The sequence below is a fragment of the Alligator mississippiensis genome, chromosome 12 (assembly GCF_030867095.1).
Source record: "Alligator mississippiensis isolate rAllMis1 chromosome 12, rAllMis1, whole genome shotgun sequence".
In the NCBI taxonomy this organism is placed as follows: domain Eukaryota; kingdom Metazoa; phylum Chordata; order Crocodylia; family Alligatoridae; genus Alligator; species Alligator mississippiensis.
The window spans coordinates 64,071,214-64,093,147 of NC_081835.1; the positions used below are offsets into that span (position 1 = coordinate 64,071,214).

General features: G+C 48.1%; 2 protein-coding genes across 3 annotated transcripts; one reads left to right on the forward strand and one right to left on the reverse strand.

The window, feature by feature from the left end:
* Positions 1 to 1,111: 1,111 nt before the first annotated feature.
* On the reverse strand, positions 1,112 to 17,882 carry LOC102557858 (kelch-like protein 20). 2 transcript variants are annotated; one of them, XM_014603711.3, is made up of 9 exons: positions 12,874 to 17,882; positions 12,088 to 12,692; positions 10,460 to 10,551; positions 7,632 to 7,815; positions 5,202 to 5,345; positions 4,405 to 4,538; positions 3,542 to 3,750; positions 2,587 to 2,693; positions 1,112 to 1,702 (listed from the first exon to the last, which is right to left on the reverse strand). In XM_014603711.3, the coding sequence occupies exons 2-9, from the start codon at positions 12,108 to 12,110 to the stop codon at positions 1,636 to 1,638; spliced, it is 960 nt and encodes a 319-aa protein (XP_014459197.2). In that variant the 5' UTR covers positions 12,111 to 12,692; positions 12,874 to 17,882; the 3' UTR covers positions 1,112 to 1,635. The 2 variants fall into 2 exon arrangements, with proteins under 2 accessions (XP_014459197.2, XP_019356480.1); XM_019500935.1 differs by lacking the exons at positions 10,460 to 10,551; positions 12,088 to 12,692; positions 12,874 to 17,882 and having other exon boundaries at positions 7,632 to 10,453.
* Positions 17,883 to 18,843: 961 nt separating this feature from the next.
* Positions 18,844 to 20,892, forward strand: B3GALT9 (beta-1,3-galactosyltransferase 9). The gene is made up of 2 exons (XM_006265747.3): positions 18,844 to 18,849; positions 19,783 to 20,892. Exons 1-2 carry the CDS (start codon positions 18,844 to 18,846, stop codon positions 20,890 to 20,892), a joined length of 1,116 nt encoding a protein of 371 aa, XP_006265809.1.
* The last annotated feature ends 1,042 nt before the right edge of the window (positions 20,893 to 21,934 follow it).

Below are 21,934 nucleotides of genomic sequence, written 5' to 3' on the forward strand. Positions count from 1 at the left end.
CTCATGCAAGGCGGCGGCGAAGGGTAGATTTTGTTTCTGCGGACAGGAAGAGCAATAAATAAATCCATGGGAGGCAGCTCTGGAGATGAGTCAGAGGCAGGAATGAAAGACAGGCCTTTTCTGGGGAAGTAATTACTGCCGTTGGAAATGCAGATTCCTAGCATGCCTCGGTTCCACGGGGCTGAGTAAATATTCAGATGGGGATGGCTGCGCTATCTTCAAATGATTAGGGTGTAATTCATTCCTGGACAGGTTTCCTGGCAAACGAACCCCAACAGACCAGCTTGCTTTGTCCTTCTGCAGTGAAGGAGCCCACTCACAAAGGGGCTATGAAACTATGAAAGGCTGGCGCTGGTCTGCAGAGCTCCCCCGTGTTGGACGGGGAAGGGGTGCGCTGTCCACCCACCCGGGTGTGCCGGAGAAGGCAGGGAATTTGCCTCCAATACCAGCAGCAGCACAGAGCCCTCCCGTTAGGCGGCGATGAAGGCTGCAGCTTTCCTTGCAGAGAGGCCAGCAATGCTGCTCCCAGCCAGGACAAAACAGTGCTGCACTTTCCACCCAGCTGCCTTGACCCCAGGATTTACCTTTTGTGTCTACCCGCTCATGCTTTGCGATGCGAGTTTCAAGAGATGCAACTACCTGCAGGGTGCCCACGAAGGAAGGGGGAGAGAAGGGAGAGGAGGAGAAGAGGAGGGTCCTTGCTCTGAAGAGCAAACAGCGGATGATTTATTCCTTCAGTCGCTGTCCGGGCCCGGGCGGCTGCTTGTATCATGTCATTAGCTGGGGATTTTTGCTGAAGTGACCCCGCGACAGGTACAGGTTGTCTGTAGGAAGAGCCTCCGTCTCTGCCGGTGCCACCTGCCCCTCCATGCTAAGGCTGCTGGGATAGACCTTCCCCCTGCTACATTTCATCTCTCTGCCCCACTGGCAGACAGAGATGGCAAAACAGCAGTCGCATCCCCCCCCACTTGACCCCTTCCCCCCTTTTACCATCCAGGAATCGGAGCCTAGAGGAATCCAAACCCTGCCGAGAAACAAAGCGTGTGAAATAACTCTACACCGGGTCAATGCAGCCATTTCTCAGCAGGACCCAACAGAAGACGAGTCTAGCGAGAGTCATGAACAGCCGTGGGCTGCCTTTATTAATGGCACCACAGTAGCAGGCAGATGGCCAAGTCCAGATCCAGGTCTCTACGTACTGAAGAGTGACACGTGCTTGCAGTCGTACGCAAGAGTTGTGGCAAGCAGGAACCTGACCCCAAATCTTCCTGCCCAGCCCAGAGTGCCACCCACGTGACTGTCCTGCCAACAGACCAGCTACACACGGGACACAGACACTTCGTAATGGAGACAGCCCCAACCCCACCACCCCCAGCCCAAGGATCAGGGCACGAGCCTGTTCACTGCAGGCTGAGACATGCAGAGCAAGGGGAGCCCCTGCCCAAACCCCCTGGAGCAGAACAGAGTTGCACCCAGCAAGGCTGCCCGAGAGCTCGGTCTCCATCATGAATGCAATGACATCCTCCTCCCACAGCTTACCTACTCCCTGCTACTCTGGTCCTCTCCCTTGTCTAAACTACCGACCCACAAAACCACGTTAGCTGCACAGGGCAGTGACTAGGAAGTCCTCAGGTCCTAGGGGGTCACGTTCAGCACAGCCACACCCCCGCCAGGGTGACAGCTCTGGGTGTTTCCAAAGAGCCTGAAACAAGAAAAGGGCAGAGAAAGTCTCCTTTCTGGGGAGGCCAGATTGTAAACAGACATAAAGTATATTTAACTTCAGCTACGGCTGTTCCTGGAGCCCGGGGATCTTTGCACCGCTTCGTTCATGATCGTCTCTAGGGGCTCTGCCTAACTGCATCGGCCTGAGGTTTAATGGCCTGAGGAATTCCTCACCAGGAATCTCTCTTCAGCACTTGCTGAGCTCTGACCGCTCTGACGCAGTGCCATACGAATGGCCTTTCTGATTCTGGAGTGCGGTTTAGTGGGCCAGCATGAAGCCTTAATCAAGGCTATATTTTAAGTTACCATCTGTGGCCAAGATGTATATACACATGCACCCATATACAGGTCACATTTATAGTCATTTCCAGTTGCTCTCAAAGAGCAGCTGCTTTATGCCAGGCTGCTCCAAGGACCTGGTTGCCAGAAAAGACAGAAAGCAAAGGATCACAGAGAGCAAATGCTTTTGGTACACGGACGGGGGAGGCATATGGATATGGCAAAGGACTCTATGCAAGGGAAAGCCACGTGGCCACAGTGCCTGGGCTGCATCTGCTCAGGAGATGAATGACTTCAGGACTGCCTCCATCTCTTATAGCCCTTGTTCATCAAGATCCCTGTGCGCTGTGGGATTGTTTCAGAATCAGCCATCTGCCCTTGCTCCTTCGTTGCTTTGTTCAACGCGGATCGAATAGCATTATGCCATCTCCCCCCAGCACGCCATTTAAGTGTTAGATTGGAGGGGGTTTCTGGAGTGACGCAGATCAATAAACGAGCTCCGACAGCCAGCACATCGCAACGAAGGAAAGGAAAGTCAGCCAAGCAGCAAAGGCCGACTGGAGTCCCCATACAACATCGACTTACCTCCACCTGTTGATGTCCGGGTCAAATGCTTCTACGGTGGTCACGTGCACAATGCCATCAAAGCCCCCGACAGCCAGCAAGTACCCGTTGGCGACAGCAGCTTTCACCTAAATACAAATCCCTAGGACTCAGCACTGAGGGTAAAGACATGGGTGAGGGGAGGCCTACAACCACACGGGTCTCGGGGATGGAAGAGCTATAAGAAACCTGTACACTGCATGCAAACAAGTGGGAAGGAAGGGGAAGAAAACCTGAGAAGTCGGCTGTTTCCAGCCTTGCAGACACTGGTCTCCTATGTTAGCATGTAGAGGGCTGTGCACAGGAACAGCAGATGTCTTGTGCTCTGATACTCCAACATTGCTACCGGGAAAGAGGAGGAAATCACCACAAACTGGGATGGACAGCTTAAAAGGAGTAAAAGAGACCAACGTACCCTGCTGAGCAGTGCCCCTCGTATAGGGAGACTGTTCTTCCCACCCCAAGCCTCACTTTTCAGACCTTCCCCCTCTTTTTTGGGATCTAAGCCCTGTGCTGAGCTTAGCAAGCATGGCAAGGTGACACTTTCAAACACAATTAACATGCAACTACCAGGGAGAGGCACGACTCTAACAATGAGCTTGCTTCCAGAAATACAGAACCGCTCATCTCTGCAACAATATGTTCAGCAAGGTTTTACTGCGCACGTCTTCAGTGAGGGAAGAGAAAGTGCACAGGAAGAAGTGGTCCTCTGAGAAAAGCCCTCTTTGATGAGCTAATAAATCCAAAAGAAACCAAGAAAAAAGCTGAAGTCTTTCTGGCTTCCTGTGTGGGGTGTTTCTGGCCAGCTCCCTTCTCCGCATCTATCACGGTGGTACCCTGGGCCCAGGGCTGAAGGGCAAACAGGGAGTGAGACCCATCCCTACGGGATCCTTGGGTGGAAGCTGGCAGAGGAAGGCAAAAGATCAGCCTTCATTACCTTATTCCTCTTCGACTGCATGGGCATCGCAGGGGACCATTCGTTGGAGACTGGATCAAACCGCTCAACGCTGCAGAGCTCCGTGAGGTCGTCCCGGCCCCCCACCGCGTAGATCTTCCCTTGGAAGGTCGCACAGCCAAGGTCTTCCCTGCACGTCCCCAGAGGAGGGCAAGGGGACCACGTGTCCTCGACGGGATCATATCGTTCCACTGAAGGAGACACCGCAGCAGAGAGGCGCAGGACTAAGAGCCACAGAATCTAGAGACCTCCTCCCCTCTCGGACCACAGGCAAGCCCCGTCTGTGCCTCAGTTTCCCCACACTGACTACCTTCCTTCCTCCCAGGGACACAGAGCACGGCCTTGACACCGGACTGCCAGGTGCTTTGAAGACTGAAAGCGCCACGCAAGTGCTAAGCACTGTTATTACGGTGTTAGAAGCAAAGGAGATACAGAACCCATTTCCAGGACTAGCGTGCTAGGAGGTTGCTTGTCGTTGAGTCAGGCGATCGGATTCAAACAAGGGAAAAATGTAAAGGGAGGGAAGCAAAGCCTGGAGGGGGTCATGGGGTTGCAGACCCAGCATACAGCTCCATCCTACAGCGGTTGTCAAAGGGAGCAGCAAGCTGAATTAATAAGTCAGGGCTTTGCTTCCTCAGCTGGCTCCCTCACCCCTGCAGGGTGCCAGGCTCTCAGTATACGGGAGGCAGAGCACTTGTGGGGGCCAAGAGTAAGGATGACAGAAGGACTAGCTGGCCCTAGCACACAAAAGCCCCAGGCACTTGTCTTAGAGGGTCGAAAGGGATTGATGACACATTCCCATCAGGAAAAGGTTTCTTGTCACATGCACACAACTCTCCCATTACCTGAATAGAGCGGAGACTGCCCATCTGAGCCACCCACAGCATAGAGGTAGCCATCGAGCACTGCCACGCCTAAGCCCATCCGGCGGCTGGCCATGGGGGCCACCTTGCACCACCTGTCCTCGCTCGGATCGTACCTGAAGGCAGGAGGAGTTCGTCATGAATTCAAAGACCTGCCCCAGAAGCAGCAGCCTTGGGTGCACCTGAGAGCTCACGGGGTGGGGGTCATCTCCAAACCAGGTTTCTGGTCCCTGGCCCGTCTCCCAAGAACCATTATGAAATGCACCTTCCCGCTCGTCATCCTCACAAGGCCCGTCCTGTTTTCCCTCCTCTGCCCTTTGGCTGCTAGATCTGTGACCACTTACAAACAGGAGCATCAGGTGAATTTAGCACTGGCAAGAGCCCTGGTGACTGAAGGTCTCAGCTGACAGACCAGGCTGAGATCACAGAGTCAATGCAAATCTTCTCACCCAGCTCCCTCCAAGGCAGCGCACACAGCCAAGGGAGGGGAAGGTATTCATTCGCTCATGATTTCTCTCAAGGGATTTAGTCAAGCTGGGACCTCTCATTTTAATGGGGCTGGGTAGAGCAGGCCATCATATGAATTAGCAAGCCATATGAGGTTTGCAGAGGCTGGGTCCCTCCCTCTCCCTAGAAAACCAAAATGATCTGGACGGGACAACCATAGAGGCAAGGCTGTAACTAACTCCAGTCACTCGCGACAACCTCATCGGCAGGAATTCTTGAAGGACGCCGTCCTTGGCAGCTATGTCCATCCACGTGCGTGGGACTGCACGTACCTTTCCACCGTGCTAAGGCAGAGCAATCCATCATGACCGCCTACACAGTAGAGGTAACCGCCCAGCTCTGCCAATCCCACATCTCGCTTGCTTTCCCGCAGTGGGGCCACATCACAGCTCCATTCGTTCACTTTGGGGTCGTACCTGTGGGAAGGAAACAATAAATAAATAGCGTCCTTTTTAAAAACTAGGCGAGATAATGTTGACAGCTGGTAAGATGGCAAACTCCTTGTATGCCAGTCTAAGAAACAAAGGGTTAAGAGAGACATTAGCTAGAACTGATGTGAACGAGGAGCATCAGGTTGAGTTTCAGTTTCGACGGGAAGATCTGCTGCCCCAGTTGCCTGCAGCATTGTACAGGTGCCGGCACTGAACAGGAATCACAAAAGAAGGGCTGAAGTGCTGGCTGGAGCCTAAAGAGACCTGTGGCCTGCCATCCACTTCTTGTGACTGCCTCTCTCCACCTGTAAAATGGGAACACCACCCTGAGGCTCCTGGGAATGAGAAGACAGTGAAAACTTGGGCAGGATTCGATCCTACCAGAACAGCTCCATAGCAAAAAATAAAAACAGATGGTCAGGCTTGAAATAGCCCAGACAGCAGGTATCACGCACATCTTGGAAATGCATACGACACAAACAGGACTGCTTTTATTCTTCAATTATGGAGCCCCACCCCCTAGGATCCAAACCCTTTCCCAGCTGGTGTGGTCTTCTCATTCCCAACAGATGGGAAACCTTTAAAGAAGAGACGAGAGACAGTTTTGAGGAAGTGTTCACAACTATGAAAAAGGCGTGTTGTCGTTGAGGGGAGGGAATGCCGAATCGAGCCTAGTTATACCTATTTGCTACTTGTTAGATTCATTTGCACAATATACCAACCATCCTGCTCCTTGCTCATCCAGACTGGCCGTACCAGAGCTCCAGGAGTAGAACCAAGGTTGCTTTCTTTGAGCACCGTCTCCTCCTAAGGATTCAGGGGGAGTTTCAGGAGTCCGACTCTACCTCTTAACGGTCCCCGTTAATAAGAAGCGAGGGGACGGCAGGGTACGAGTGGGCTATCCACCTGCTAACAAGCATTCACTTGGAGGAACTCCAGCAAGTGCTTCAGGGTCCCAGAGAGGTCTCATAAAGTAGCTAACACATTTCTGTCTCAGCAAAAGCAGCTTTCCCAAGAGGCTACAGCCAAACTCCAGCTAGTGAAAGATGCTCTCTTCCCTCAGGCCTCAATCCTGCCTGCCCTAATCCTAAGAATCAGCTTCCACCTCCTTTATAGACTTTTAGTTGACTTCTTCAGGTTATTTCAGCCTCCAGACCAGCTTACTTTGCATCCCTTTCACAGATAAGAGTTCACAATTGTCCCTCCATTATCATAGGCCCAAGAGTTTCCATTACGGCTCAGAGCTCTATGCTTTTGCAGACTGAAAAGCAAGATTATGTGGTTAAAAAAAAAAAAAAAAAAGAAAGAGTGCGCTTCATATGCTATCTGAAGAGCAATCTAATTCTTGGAGCCCATCAATATGTTTATCATGCTTAGGAGCCATTTTACCCTTCAGCGATCGTTTCTGCTCCTGCTCAGATTCCTGATGGAGACGGTTTACACTCCGCTCAACCTGTGAGCAACGGGAGCAAGAGATCATTGGGCATCACCTTTCAGCTTGGAGAGACGGTGCATTGCAAGCCTCAGAAACTTTCTGAACTTCAAGCTCTGGTTTTAACCCACTTGATAAGGATGATGACTTAACACACAGGATAGAGACTATAGAGGTGGGCCAAGAAGGAGCAAAGTTCATGTTTAAACAGTTACCCAATGGGCAGTGCTTCTGAGTCCAAAGTCTCATTTGGAGATTGCTGTATAGATCCAAAACCCAAACAGATAGGAAGAAAGTAAAGTGTTCAAATGTCTATTTATTTTCTACTACCCCAAAAGAACCATAGGTTTGTCTACACTGCACCCAGTTGTGACTACAAACATTACCTGGGCTACTTTTAATCTGTCTAGCACAGGCAACAACTGCAATGTAGTCATGGTGGCTCAGACCACCTAGGCCCATACCCAGGTCTGATCCAGGAATGCGTGATCCAAAACCCCAAGTAAAGTCTGCCGTTTCCAGCAGTGCCTGCAAACAAGAACCACCCAGAGAGGTGGTGAAGCCTCCATCCTTGGAGGTTTTAAGGCCCAGCTTGACAAAGCCCTGGCTGGGATGATGCAGTTGGGGCTGGTCCTGCTTTGAGCAGGGGGTTGGACCAGATGTGACCTCCTGAGGTCCTTTCCAACCCTCATTTTCTACGATTCAATGAATGCCAGGCCCCAGCTAGTATGCCTACGTAGGGACTTTCCTCTGCACATGCAAAGAACATGCCAATCCCTCGCCTTCTTGCTCCGATTGCCTGTCTTCTAGCCCTGCGCTCCTACTTGACATAGGATTACCTCGCCACGCTGCTGAGACACGTCGTGCCATCAAAGCCCCCGACGGCATAGATGCAGTTTTGCAGAGAAGCCACTCCTGCCCCACGGTGCGGTCGAGAGACAGAGCCCAGCACTCTCCATTCATGCTGGAGGGGGTTATAACGTTCCACCCCGCTGACGGCGTCCCTGTGGTGCCAGCCTCCCACTGAAAAGATGAAACATAGCACAACCACAGAAGGATAAGCGGGACCAAATGCAATCAGGGATGGCTGAGAAGAGAGCAGCTCAGAGCCCTTTGTCACCACTGAGTAACTCTCAGAGTTCCCCTGCCGAGGCAGGAAACAGTTACTGTACCAGTTCTGCATAGGCTGGAAACAGGCCCAGGGAAATGAAGTAACTTGCTTCAGGGGATGCAGAATGACAGGAGAAAACCTGGGACCAGAACTTGGGGCTCCCTATTCCCCACATCTATCCCTTGGGCTTCAGTATGGGGAACTTAATTGGCTGAGAAATATGAAAAGTGTGTGTATGTGCATATATATACACATCCCCCCAACACTTAAACCAGCTCTCTGTTGCTATCTTATGCCCTGCATCTACCCATCACCATTATACCGAGTCACTGCACGCACCATTTTGAAAACTCCAGGCATCTGAGAGGCTTGCAGACTCCGGACGGTGCTTAATGACCACTTATTGCGGGGGCAGTTGTATCATCGTGCTTGAAAATAAACCAGCTTAGAAAAAAACCCAGAAAACAAAACTCTGCAACACAAACTCTCCTACCCAAATTAAATCAGTTCGTGAGAAAGAGCAGAGAGAAAACAATACTGCTTTGATCTAGGGATTTGGAAAAGCATTTTGGTTTTGCTGGTTGTACCAGCTGGGCACCCATAAACATGCAACCAGGGATATTTTAAAGACAGGTAGGAAGCGTTACTGGCTTATTGAATTTTTACATTTCCAGGGTTTTCCAGCAGGCTTCAGCAGTTATTTATCAACACGCCCATAAACAGCATCATTCCTTGGGTGCTATTACATAAATGTTGTGGTGGTTGTTTGATCAGATTACTACCATCATAAGGCAATTTAAAATAAATGACTTGACACTCAGGTACTGAGAACACCATGCTGAGTTTAATTGGAACCAACTGCAATTGGGATGCTGCAGTGCTGGGTTTTATTATTAGTTCACAAATGCTTAATTGGGAGAACTAATATTTTTTGTGGAAATGGTTTCAAATACTAGTATTCATTTGCTCACTAAGTAGTTTAGCTGGGCTGGAAATTTTGCAAGGTGTAGTTTTTCAGAGCATAGCCCAAGCTTTTTCTGAAATAAGAAAAGATTTTCTGATTAATTCATTTCTAGGGAAAAGATGGTTACCGATGCTGTTCACGCTCATTGACTGCTTGGGATCTACAGAGTGCAACTTCCGCAACAGCTGAAGGGGTTTCAAAGTTTACACCTGGAAAAGATGCTCTCCTCACTCCAAGGCGAGTCCTGATAGAACTAGCAGATCCCTGCTTTAAATGGGGACGCATTTGCTGCAGACAGGTTTCCCTTTCTCAGAAAACGGGTAGGGTATGTTACATCAGTGCATCTTCCATACACTGATGTGCCGTTACCCATCTCTGCTCCAGAACCTGGGATCCGGACAGATCTTGGACCAAAGGATTAGGGCGTGGAACGAGATTCTCCCTACAATCCTGTCCCTTCAGACCACTCAGTCAGACCTACCGCAAAGCTTCCTCCCCGAGTCGAGATCTGGGTCTCGACCCACTTGCTCTGTCACTACTATTTGGATTAGTCAAAAAACAAAAACCCCAAAAAGTGCAACAACTTAACAGTTTTGACAGAAAAGAGACTGCCATCAGCCCCCCCGTAGTAGTTCTTGGATCAGCAAACTCCCCGAAAGCAACAGCTCATGAAGAGGCACTTGCTCTGGTCTTGAAAACTGGCATGCTCAGGGCCGAGCTATGGTAGCAACAGAGCTCAGCAAGGGCTGCAAGCAACCCACCCTTTCGCCCCACCACCAAGAGAAATTGAGACAATCCTGGGGTGCTGAGCTTGACCCCAACTCTGCTCTCAGCCAGGGGTTACCAGTATCTGAGCTAGCTCTTTTAAAATTAGCCTGGGTATGTCAGCATGAGCTACAGTCACAAGGGTGACAGCAGTGCAAGCATACCCTAAATCCACAAACTCCCTGCCAACCAATGGCCTGGCAACCCTGACTTTCAGATAAGATAGATAAGAAGCCTGAAGTCTTCTAGATGCACGTATTCATTGCTTACAGAGGTTAGACACAGCACTGAATTACCCGAACTTTGGATTCAGGCATAATCTCCCATGCCACGGGTGGATGGAACCAGAAGTCATCACAGGAGTTAGATCGTGGTTAGAGAACAGTGTACACAACATACACCGATAATTGTTTAACCCCTACTGCCAAACACTAGAGGCAGATTAATCCTCCACAAGTCCTCTGCACTGTATTTGTAGCATATTAGGTAGACAACAGAAACCTTGTTTTCTCATATTGCCCCAAGACCTTAGACCATTTCATCTTTAGGAATAAGGATATTCATAAAGATGCTGGGAGCTGGATCGGGCCATTAGCAAAAAGATGCTCCAGTGCTGGGAGCTGGACCTAGCCATTAGCATGCCGTCTCCCATCCTCAGAAAGGCTGAGCTCTGTTGCCTTACACTGATACTTCATTCTTGATGTTTGATTCTCTTATCTAGTCAGCGCCACTTCTATATTGGTATTTTTAATGCTTTTCCCAACCTCTGTGACAAACCCAACATGCATCAGGCAAAACCAATGGAGGAGGAGAAAGGACAAACTTACCAGCAAAAACAAGCTCAAGCTGCTTGCTTGTCTCAGAAGCTCTGGACTCGGCCTCCTGGATAACCCTTTTTGCCTGCAAATCAAGCTGTTCCCTAAAGCAAAGCAAATTCCCCAGTTACACCAATATCTCAGAAGAGCTTGGCTGGCCAAGCAGGCACTGACACGTTCCCAGGGAAACATTACTTACTGCCGGGAAAGGACACACACAATACGAGGGATAAAACAGTAGTGGAGACCTTACAAACAGCTGCTGCAGGCTCTGTGCTAATGAAGATTTAAGCTCCAACAACTAATCCCAATGATCAGTGAGGAGGCTTGTACATCCTTTGCAATATCCAGGGTCTGAATGGGAGCACTGTGTGTCTCATGACTACAGATCCTGATTTATTTTTTCCTTTGCTGTCTAAGTTAGCAAGTAGCAGCAAACTGAATACAGCTCGGAGGTCAGGCACTTTCCCAAAGACCCATCAAACAAGCACCTACCTGTAAAATTGGGCAGCAAAACCCGTGCAGTTGTTTCTGATTGCTGACTACGGCAGAGCTGGAGGTTCACAGGTAGCTTTAAAGCTGGTTTTTCAGATTACACTGCAAAATTAAGAGCTTGGAGTTCTTTAATACTACCAAGCTAACGAACTACCCCTGGAGTTAAGCAAGAATGGAATCAATAACGTTTAATTTATTGAAAATTAAGAAGGGTCTATTAGAAACTCTTCTTTCTCCTCTAAAACCTACAGACTATCACCATAGGGTTTGTGAAACATCTAAACCCGGGATGGCCAGCTTGAGACACAAGTGCCACAAATAGCATAGGCAGCCTCTGTGCGGCATGAGGGAGACTGGGAAGGGGACGGGTGATGCAGTGACAGATAGGGCAGGGAGCAGAAAGCAGAGCAGGAGATGAGGTAGGTGAAGGGGATCAGAGGGATAGTTGAGGGGTGGGGAGGTGCAGGGCTAATTTGTGGCACACATGTGAAAAGCGATGATTAAACCACCTCTCTAAAGCAGGGGGGATCATTCGCTATCAAAATGCTATACATAAAGACAGTTTGCAAGCACTCCTGTTCTCTGCTCAGTCTTGTGGGGCTTTAACCTAAGAGTTTGCTAGAACATTAACCAAATTGCTCTCCACTTCCAAAAAAAAAGACAGTGATGTTTTTGAACCATTTTTCTACCCTTTTTTCTTTTTTTTTTAATTTAGGAAAAGCATCTTCCTTAACCCCCAAAACGAGGTGTGCGCAAAGTGAGAGCGTTGTGTATACTATATAAACAGCATTACTATATTCCCCTGTCTTCACAGTCCTTCAGCCTTGCTCTAAACTTCATTTTTCAGCCAATTTTCCTATTGATTTTCCTCCCCTTCACTGCTTTATGGAAATAGGAACGCAACAACATTCAAAATCAAGCTAATCTTTCAAATACAGCAAGTCTGAATGGCATGAAATACATTTAAAGTGAGGCGATTCAACTCTGTTAACGTATCAAAACCTGAAAACATATTGAGTTGTGGTGAGGTCAGAAGAGAGCCAGATTACCAAAGAGTGCTAGGGGGACTTTAAATCCATGCAGTGATGTTAAATTAGCAACCTGCAAATTATGCAATTCTCTGCTATGCCGTCTATGGAACTCACCCTTTGTCTTCATATATACCCATCCCCAAGCACTGAAGGAGCTCGCAGGGCCGTGAAGACTGGGTTGATCACTTCTCTCTAGTCCCGATGGGAGCAGGAGACTTATATGTCAACCCACACACCAAAAATAGGAAGGTGCCACATGCGTTGGGAAGGAAGGTCACATAGCATATGAATTCCTTGCAATCCTTTGTTCCCCTCTGCAGCAGGACTCGATAGCCTCCTGAACCCAAGCAACTGCTCACCATGACTTCGGGTACCTGATATCTGTCAAGCAGCAGCTTTACCCATTGCTGCCCCCTTCTCCTTTATCACTAATTTAGTTCTTAAACGGTGCTCTGCAAAATAGTTCCTCTCACCTTTAGGTCAGTTGGGTACAAAGAACAGCCATGAAAATCCACGTGCCGTGCATCCCAGAGTGAAACTGGATCAGAACCCAAACCGGTCAAGACCGAAGCTGAGCCAAGTGTGGCCTCCACCTGGGTCACTTGGTGCCAGAGGCTCGAGACCCCCCAAAACAGAATGGATGCCAGCAGAAGAAAAGAGCTTTCTGTGTCAGCTTGCATGTCCCGTGTACCAATATGGAGTACTTCTCATGTCCTAAACTGAGATAAAACACAATTGCAAATCAGCCTGAGGAACGAGTGTTTCTGAAATTATAGCACAGCAGTCAGTCATTTCCCTCCCTAAAGGCAGGGCTGTGTCTGATCCTGCAGCCCTGCTGGATTTGACTCACTTCAACACAACATACCAACTCCAGCAGCATTTCTCCTCCATTTCACTCACCCAAGCACCGATGGAAAGCCAAAGCCACATTCTAGTTTTTGCAAAACTGAAGATGGTTCTGGATCCAGATTCCAATCTATCTGCACCGTGATGTGCAGGTCACATGCGTAGCAGTGCCTGGATAGCCACCAAGTCTTCAAATGCAGCAGCGAAAGATGCTCTCCGCCCCATTGCAGTGCTGCTGTAAGTAACAAAGCCAGGCATTAACGAGCAACTTTTCTACTATACATCACAAAACAGACTTACCCTCTTTCCACCAAACCTATAGGAGAATCATTCTATGGACTTCAACAGGAGCAGGGGCAAGATCCTGGCATTACAACAAGTGACTTAGAAACAGGAGATGAGCTGGGTCATCTAGTTCATCTCCCGCCCTTATTGTGTTCTCACAGTGCCTAGGAGCCCGTCCTGGTGAAGGAACCTGTTGTAGTAGATGCTGTGTAAACACACAATAAAGAGGGTCCTAAAGGAGCTCACAATCAAAGATGGGGACAACAGGGGGAGAAACAGAAATGGGAGGATACTAAAAAAGAACAACAGGCACACCAACCTCCTCGCCAACTCCTGCCGCTGCGCTGCTCAGATAAAATCTATTAAATCTCATTTGCAAATGCCGTCCATGCTATCAGTGTCTCTATTTTGCCTTCTTGCTGCTTTTAATCCCGAACAAGTGCTCTTTTGTTTGTTTCCCTTTTTCCCTTTCTGACTGCTCTTATGAAAATGGAGTCGACGTGGTTAGACCACAGGCACAGAAGCCAGGCTCCTGACTCCTATTCCCGGCTCTGTTGCCGTCATTTATAATAGATAAGCAAATCTCTTTCCACTCTGAGCCTTAGTTTCCTACCAGCTGTAAACTGGGAAACAGTATGTATTTTGAAGGCTTAAGCAATACTCGTAACATGACTGGAGACCCTCCAATGGAAGGCACAGCAAAAGTAGGGCATTAAGTCTTCATCAAAAGCAAAAGAAGAGCATCCCTGTTGACTAAAGCAGCAACGAGTTGAAATAAGACTTGAAAGGGAAACCACCACGGATTTCAGTACCCAGTGGCAAAAGTTATAGGTACCACCAGCATGAGTCATTGTGCTAGGAGCTAAGTCAATCCAGTACTGGAGTTGGGCTGTGCTTAATAGAATAGCAACATGGCATTAAATACAGCCATAAACCTTTTAAAGAGCTTTAAGTAACACTACTCATTTCAGAACAAAGGGTGTTCGTTAAGAGGTCAGTGGCGAGTCTGAGGTTACAAGTACGTTCTGGTAAAGAAGCCCTCACCTTATTTGCCGTCTTGTGGCCGGCTACGCATGACAGCAGCGTCGCATTTGGGTTCCAGTAGCTGTACACCAGGACTTCAAGTCCTCACTACTGCTTGGGATTTGAGGCGACAGCGCAAGAGTTGCTTGGCGAGAGCAACTCCTTTCAGGTGCAGGAAATTGTTCAGAGGCCTCTCGTGTGCGGCTGCACTGCATCCGACACCCCTGCACTTTAAGGGGTGCTGGGAACGCCCCCCTGCAGTCAAAGCAAACAGTGGTTTCTGCCCCCCGATATTCCCCAGCGGTCCCCATCACTGGCAGTTCCTCCAAGGGCAGCTCAGCCTTTCCACCCCAATCTTTGTATCATGTACTATTTCCCCTGGAAGAGAATTAGACCCATGGCCTGGATGTGGGTGAGGGCCCACATATGGGTACGTCCAGGATTAAAACATGCTCAGTTTTAAAGCAAACCTTTCCAGTTGTGCATACACACCCTGCAGTGGAACAGCCAACCTGAGCTCTTTTTCTCCTGATCCGTAATAAAGATTTCACAGGCCAAGTTCACCTTCTGCAAACCCCACAGCTGGACAAGCACGGACCTCGGCAGGGGCAGAATTGGCTTTGCTGCAGGAACTGAATAAGCAACTCTGGAGGATGCATGAGCCCAGCAAGAGCCTGATCTCTCACCTGAAACATTATGGGCTCTGCAGGGACTCCAGGCACAAGCCTCCTCCCTCATCTCTGCCCTGGAAATCTCAAACAGAGCAGGTAGCAGCAGCAAAGAAGTATCCACCTCTCAGGGGCTGTGTAAGGATTAATGACTTACTGTGTGGGCAGAGCTTTGAAGCTCAGGAAATGCCAATGCCATGGGGCATTAGCACATCCCTTGTTTCCTTCTGCTCCCCCGGTTTAATTTCAGACTTTCCCTATGCCTGAAGAAGGGCATATGTGCCCAAAAGCTTGCAACGAACAACTTTTCCAACTTTTTAGTTGGTCTAATAAAAGATATGACATCTACCCAAAGAACCTTGTAGCCATGTTGGTCTAAGGACATAGGCAGACAGCCAAAAAGTTTAATTTCTTGCATTTGCCATCACTGTAAAACTTTCCCCAGATTTAAATCATCTCCTCTCCATCCCTCATTTTTCTCTCGTGCAAACTTGGCCAGACCTCTGCTCTCATACATAATTCATAAACAGACAGAAATAATTAGCGAGCAATTTAAATAAAAGAGAAAAACAGAAGGAAGTCCTTAATCGTAGTGCCATGGGGAAGATCAATCAAGACATCAGCACGGCTGGTTACAATAAAAAGAACATTTTTCACAACTTGTAGGTATTTTAAGCATGTTAATGCTTGGCATGTCAGCACAGCAACACCTCCTTTCGCCTCCAGTTGTCCCAGCCTTAAATAACAAGGGGACGGCTGTCAAGGCCAGAGGAGCCTGTGCGGCTGTTGGAAAGTGCAAACTGCAGAGGCTTCTGAGCAATTCAAATATAAATATGTGCATGGGGCACCTGTGGGAAAGGATCTCTTCCACATTCCCGGAGGCCCAAGCATTCCACCCCTTGGGCCAAATCAGGAGGGCGGGTGTTGAGCTAATGGAGAAACTCAGCTAGCCAGAGGGAGAGCTAGGGGTTGATTAAACCTCCTGTGCCCTAAGCCTTTGGAAACTTTTCCTCCACTCTCCGACCATTAAGTGAACTTCTTCCTTATCCTTTCTTGCAAGCTTTCATGCAGGATTTCTCCAACAGGCCAAAGCCCATCCAAGGATACACTGGAAAGGGTGGGATCAGAGCACTATCCCTTGAGCTTGTGACATGCACACTAAGTCAGACCAAAGCCAACATGGAGAGAACATGCAAGGTCACCCACATATCAAATTTCTCATCCAGCCTGTCAGTAAGCAGGGAACTGGCAGGAAGGGAAATGTTGCAGAGCAGCGCCCGTGTGGGTTTTTCTCAGTCGCATCCCCACTTCACCCCCATCGCGGAGGTTGTTTGTAACTACAGTGATCAAAACAGTCCATGAGCAGAAGAAAAGAAATTCAACTTGTCTAAAGACTTGGAATCCAAATGGCATTTACTCCAAGATGTGGCCCAGGGGTCACTCAGGAGGTCTGAGCATCTGGTGGACCATCTGCTGCAGCCACGCTTCAGCTTCTTGAGACAGAAACACCTCTTCAATGGCCAAGCTCTGGGAACCATCAATGGCTGATCCCAGCCCTGACATCAGTCACACAGGAGGTGGGAAATGCTGGCAGGGGAGCTGCAGCCTCGTGCGAGCGGCAGGGAGCTGCAGCGAGCTGGCTGGCCTGACTTCTGCAGTAGGTGCCTGCTCCACGCAACCCACTGGGACAGCCCTTTACAGATGGCCTTGTTAGGCAAAGTGGAAGCCTGCCTCCATGCCAGGGAAGGCAAGGCACAGGCAACAGTCTCTCATATGGTCTAGTATGTTGTTTCCATCGCACTCATTGCTCGTGTCCTTGTCAGCTCACGGGGGATTTCAGCACCTCGTCACGGGCACTGACAAACACCCTGGTAATAAACAGAGCAGAGGCCAGAGTCCCGGGATTGTGAGCAATGCTACAATAGCAAAATGGTACTTCCTACAAACAGGCATTTAGAACAGAAAGAACAGCTGCATTTGGAGGGCTCTTGCTTAATTAACAAATGAAATAAAAAAAACCCAATGAATTCTACCATTTGGTTTCCCTATGGCACAGATCTCGACTGATCCAGCTGCTCTGCACCTACCCTCCCACCCCCCGTGCCACTTCCCTGGGGCCTTTCACTGCCCTTGTGCTGAGACCCTGGAAATCCTTTCCAGCTTTTAGCTGCCTTGCAAGTCCCATGCAAACCAGCCAGCATGGATGGCTTCCTTTCACTGCTTCAGAAACGCTGCCAAAATCAGCGCTCACCCCTGCTGTAACTTCCATCCTGGCCTTGAGCGTCTTCGGTGCTTCCTGCAGGGACTCTTCCAATTCCCCGTTGTTCTGCATCCCTGTCAGCTCCAGCAAGGCCCACGTGCCATGCCAAGATCAATAAGTCAAAGGCTCTGCAACTCCCATCCCTCCAACACTGGCAAGGTTGGACTCTCTCGCTGTCACTGAAATGCAGCCTTTTCTGGAGTGAAACACGGCAGCTCTGCAGCAAGGCACAGCCAAGTGAAACCTCACTGTGAGGACAAAACAGGCAAAATTGCAGGAGCGGGGGAGAATTCAGGCCAGCAGAAATTAAAGGCCCATCCAGCATTAACCAGTTAACCTTCTCTGAGAGATATCAGATCTCGATGGGCCTCAGCCTACTAAAAAATGATGTTTCATCCTATCGAATAATCCCTAGTCCATGGGGTCCCAAGCCCAGGTCTCTTGCCTCTCTGCACCAGCAGACTCCATGAGGTGCTTTGAGTTTGACCAGGAAGGGCACAGTAGAAATATTTGATGTAGCAACACCCTGTGCTTCTTCCCCCCGGGTGTTTCATGTCCCCTGGGTGCTTTACATCTCCCTTGACAGAGATGCCAGGTGCACTGGTTCAAGAAAGGCCCTTCTATTATTCTCTCCACATGCTCTGGTCACTGGGAAACACACGGTTCCACAGACCACGGATAGGCAGACAGCTGTGCAGGCTCTGGTGATGTAAGCCCATGTTTTTATCTCCAGCCAGGTGTTATTCTAGCCTCGCCCGTCTCAGGACTCTCACCTTTGTTGTCCCCGTGGCTCGCCTTTCTGCTCTGCTTTAGGACCTGCTGCCCTCTGGCGGGCATACCTAAAAAACACAACAGAAATACACAAAATAAGGGTGAAGTTTGGCCTAAATCGGTTCATGGCGCTACACGGGGGTGAGGGTATTCTGAGCCAACAGCACCTACAGCTAGCACCAGAAAAGAGTAATACGTACCCTGCTGCTGCGGTGCCTATGAAGGCAATTCTCTTACACTGCAGCCACTAGACATTATTATTATTATATGCCCAATTTTGACAGTCCGCTCAGCTTCACCAAAAAAATAAAAACCAAACCAAAGCTCCACGAGCTGCTCAGCCAGTACTTTATGGCTGCGTAAAGCCTCACAGATTCTCTCTCCATCGAGCACTACCAGCAGCAAGAAAATGTAGGGAATTTCACAGCAAACACACCAAGTGGCCTAGAATACCTGGGCATGACAGAACCTAACAAAGTAGGGTTCGATGTCGTGGAAAGGGTTCAGATTCAGTTTTCTAGATGGTCTGAAGCCTGGAAAAAGCAACATGCTGGGGAAAAAGAAAAAATAAAGAAGAAAGGTAGTAGTGGTAGTTTGAGGTAGAACGTCCTTATCGATCACTGCAGGAAGACAATCATGTGCAAATGACTTCCTGTAAATACAGAAACCCAGGGCACTTCAGCACAGGTCTGCCTTTGGAGTGCAAACCAGGTTTGATACAGATCTCCCTTTGGGTCTCGGAAATTAATAAAGGGAATGGCTAGAATTCCAATTACTTGCGCTTTGTGCAATTGCAACGTGATCATTGTCCCGGATTGTATTTCCTTTCCCGAGCCAAGCAAAGTGGAAGCTATACAGTATCTGGTTCTGAGGAGGTAACCTTATCTAGACAGACCTGCATACATGCGTTGCCTTGCCAGTTTCAGACGTGGAGGTACTTGCTATAAGTTAAAAATATATATATGTGATCTCAGAAGGCTTTAGTGATCCTGACTGCTCACAGAATTCATTGGTACCATGCAGGTAAGGGCTTTCTATCAAGTCAACCAGAGTATACAGACTAGGATTAAAATTTAATTTATTGTAAATGTTATCTCATTTGATCATGACTGCTCTCCGACTCCATTTCTAGTGCATTTGGGAATAGGAAGGTAGCAAATATTAAGTGTACAGTTAAGCAAAGACTTCAAAAGTGCATGAAAAAGTAAGCGTCTAGTGCTAAATTCATCCTATGCAATGGCAGTTTATGCTCTGAAGTGGAAATCTAAGATCTAGAATGATCTTCCAAGGTAAATTTGGAAGCCCCATCGATGGGGCTTATCCAAAATTAGATTGGGTAAAATAGTAGCAGATATAATAGAACAGTCCTGAGAGAGAGTCAAGATGAAGTGATCGGTGTCTTTCATCTCTAATTTCTAAAATTCGGAGTCTTTATAATGGGAAAGAAGTGAACAAGTCAAAGAAACTTTATTTCCTGTTTAATTTAAATACTTTATCACTTGCAGAATTATTGTAAAATGTCACAATAGTCTGCTGAACCAAGCCTTTAAAGAATTACAGAAATCCTACTGCAGCACAACTTGCAATATCTAGCAAACGTGGCACTAACTAATTAAAACAAATTCAGAAAATGAAAGAGCTGCCAATTTTGCTGGATGCCATTTCCATGTATAGAAGAGTCTCATGGACACTAAAGCACTTGCAGAATAACCGTCACACTAATGCTCTCATACTTGCACTTTCCATCCACTATTTTCTTAGCATAACAAACTGCGTGGATTATTTTCTATCTTACAGTTTGCAAATCAAGGTGTTGAGAGGGAATAGAACCCAGGAGTTCCATTTATAACTATAATTCTTTATAATTAACTTAAAAACTATCCCCCCCCTTCCAAACTGTATATAACTTTACAATCTGGTACAGGCAGAAGTGAATGTTACCCTTTCCTTCTCCAGGTGACAGTCTGCAGGCTCCGGACACATCAGTGGTGTTTCATTCTATTTAATGTTGTGCTTTTCCATGCCTTGCTCTTTGGAGGAGATCTGCTGGAGGAATACTTTCTACGGTCATTACCCATCACATACACAGATGCAAAGATTCTCGAAATCCGGGAAAAGGCCAGGAAGTTAGACATGGAGCCCCATAAGACCAACATTTCGAAGTCCTACATCATCAGTGGTTCTGAGGCATGTTCAAATCAAGAGGTATTTCTTCTCACCATCATCTGCAGCAGACCAGAGAACAGGACAAGACGCGATGCCATCAGACAAACGTGGAGTAACATGACCAGCATCAGGGGATACACTGTCCTGACCTTGTTTGCCTTAGGAAAGCCGTCTGCAGAAACCATGCAGCGGGAGATCAACGAAGAGTCTCAAAAATACAGTGATGTCATTGAAGGAAGCTTCCTCGATTGTTCCAGGAATCAGACCTGGAAGACTGTGATGAGCATGGAGTGGACTGTAACTTTCTGCTCCCATGCCAGGTTCATTCTCTTAACCGAGGAAGAAGTCTTTGTCAGCCTGCCGAGTCTGGTTGAATACTTGCTTAGTTTACGAACGCACCTGGAGGATATTTATACTGGGAGGGTCATTCACCAAGGGGTACCTGACAGAGACCCTCAAAGCCCAGGCTTCGTTCCCCTCAGCCAATACCCAGATGAGTATTACCCTGACTACTGCAGCGGGACAGCATTTGTCATTTCCCAGGACGTTGCACGGAAGGTGTTCATTGCTTCCAAGGAAGTGCCAGTCTCGGTGCCTCCAGATGTCTTTGTTGGCATTTGTGCTAAGAACGCTGGCATCATTCCCCTTCACAGCTCCCGATTTTCTGGGAAAAGGCACATCAGATACAATCGATGCTGCTACAAATTCATTTTCACCTCTTCTGAAATGGCAGATGACGAACTGGTGCAAGAATGGCAGGAAATAAGCAATGGAAAAGACTGCACTTTACTGGAAACTTATTATGGGCTGGTGTCCTGCAAAGTCTTGACCTACTTTGACAAGTTTAAGCATTTTAACATAGATGTGATAAAAAAAGAGGCTTTGCATTTTAGTGATTAGGATGCAACTTCTCTGCGAGGAAAACCGATACTGTAACTCCTGGGGGTGGTGTTGCTGTGGGAGCAAAAGTTCGTTTTTTGCTCTGCGTATTTCCTCTCAAAATTCATTTTTATATGAAAGTTTCCTTCCCTTTGTCCCTCATGGCAGTGAATTTATTTTTGATGTTTAAAAAAAGAGATGTGTGCTAACCCAGAGGTTCAATGTATGGTAACAAGTGCCCTGGATTTGCTCTATTCACATAAATACTGTATAGCTGCATGCACGCGTGAGGTTTTCCAAGTAAAAACTGTCTTAAGAATAATGGTATGCATCTGATATTTTTCAAACAATCCACCTTTCACCTTCTCCAAGCCACGGGCTACATCTGCAGCTTTGATCCCACCCGAGTGAGGCAGGCATCATTCAATCCCTGTGTGTTGCAGAATAGGGATAGTGTATCACTTGAATGACATGCAGCCATTGTGACATCTGTTTAACAGCGCATAGCAAAGCCAGTCAATAGTTTGACTGGAAGGATGAAAAGAATATCCCATTGAAACTCCCAGGAGAGTGCTTTGATAAGCAGGAGTCAAATGCATTTCCACTTTTACCTATGCCCCTGTATTTTTAATAATCAACAATGACCTCTGGTTCAAAAAAGCCTGCAGCAGCTCTAACCCCGTTAGCTTTGTGCTAGAGAACAGGATGAGTATTGAATCAGTAGAAAGAGAGCCACCTACCTTATTTGCCAATTCATAACTCCATTACAGCCATGGTACAGTTGTATGGGAACATCCCATGCTTTCAGCACACACAGCCTCTGAAAAGAAAGGAAACAGATACATGTTAGGCACTGACGCGGCCTTGACACTGCGTCCCAGAGCTGGAAACCCCCACGGGAATGCTGTGCTTACAGTTCACTGGCTGGGATCTAGCCACACAGAGGGATGAGATGGATGATCATGATAGGAGTTCAGGATACCTGTCCCTCTGTAAGGCCTGAGTCTCTCCCCAGCGATGTGATCAAAAGAACTAGGTGCATGTGCTGGAAGGAACCAGGCCT

Coding starts and splice junctions, on each gene's coding strand:
- LOC102557858 (XM_019500935.1), bottom strand. CDS start 7,975: ATGCAGAACTGGTACAGTAACTGTTTCCTGCCTCGGCAGGGGAACTCT. Junction 4,539..5,201: donor TGCCTTAGCACGGTGGAAAG/GTACGTGCAGTC, acceptor TCCTGCCTTCAG/GTACGATCCGAGCGAGGACA. Junction 3,751..4,404: donor GCAGTCTCCGCTCTATTCAG/GTAATGGGAGAG, acceptor TGTCTCCTTCAG/TGGAACGATATGATCCCGTC.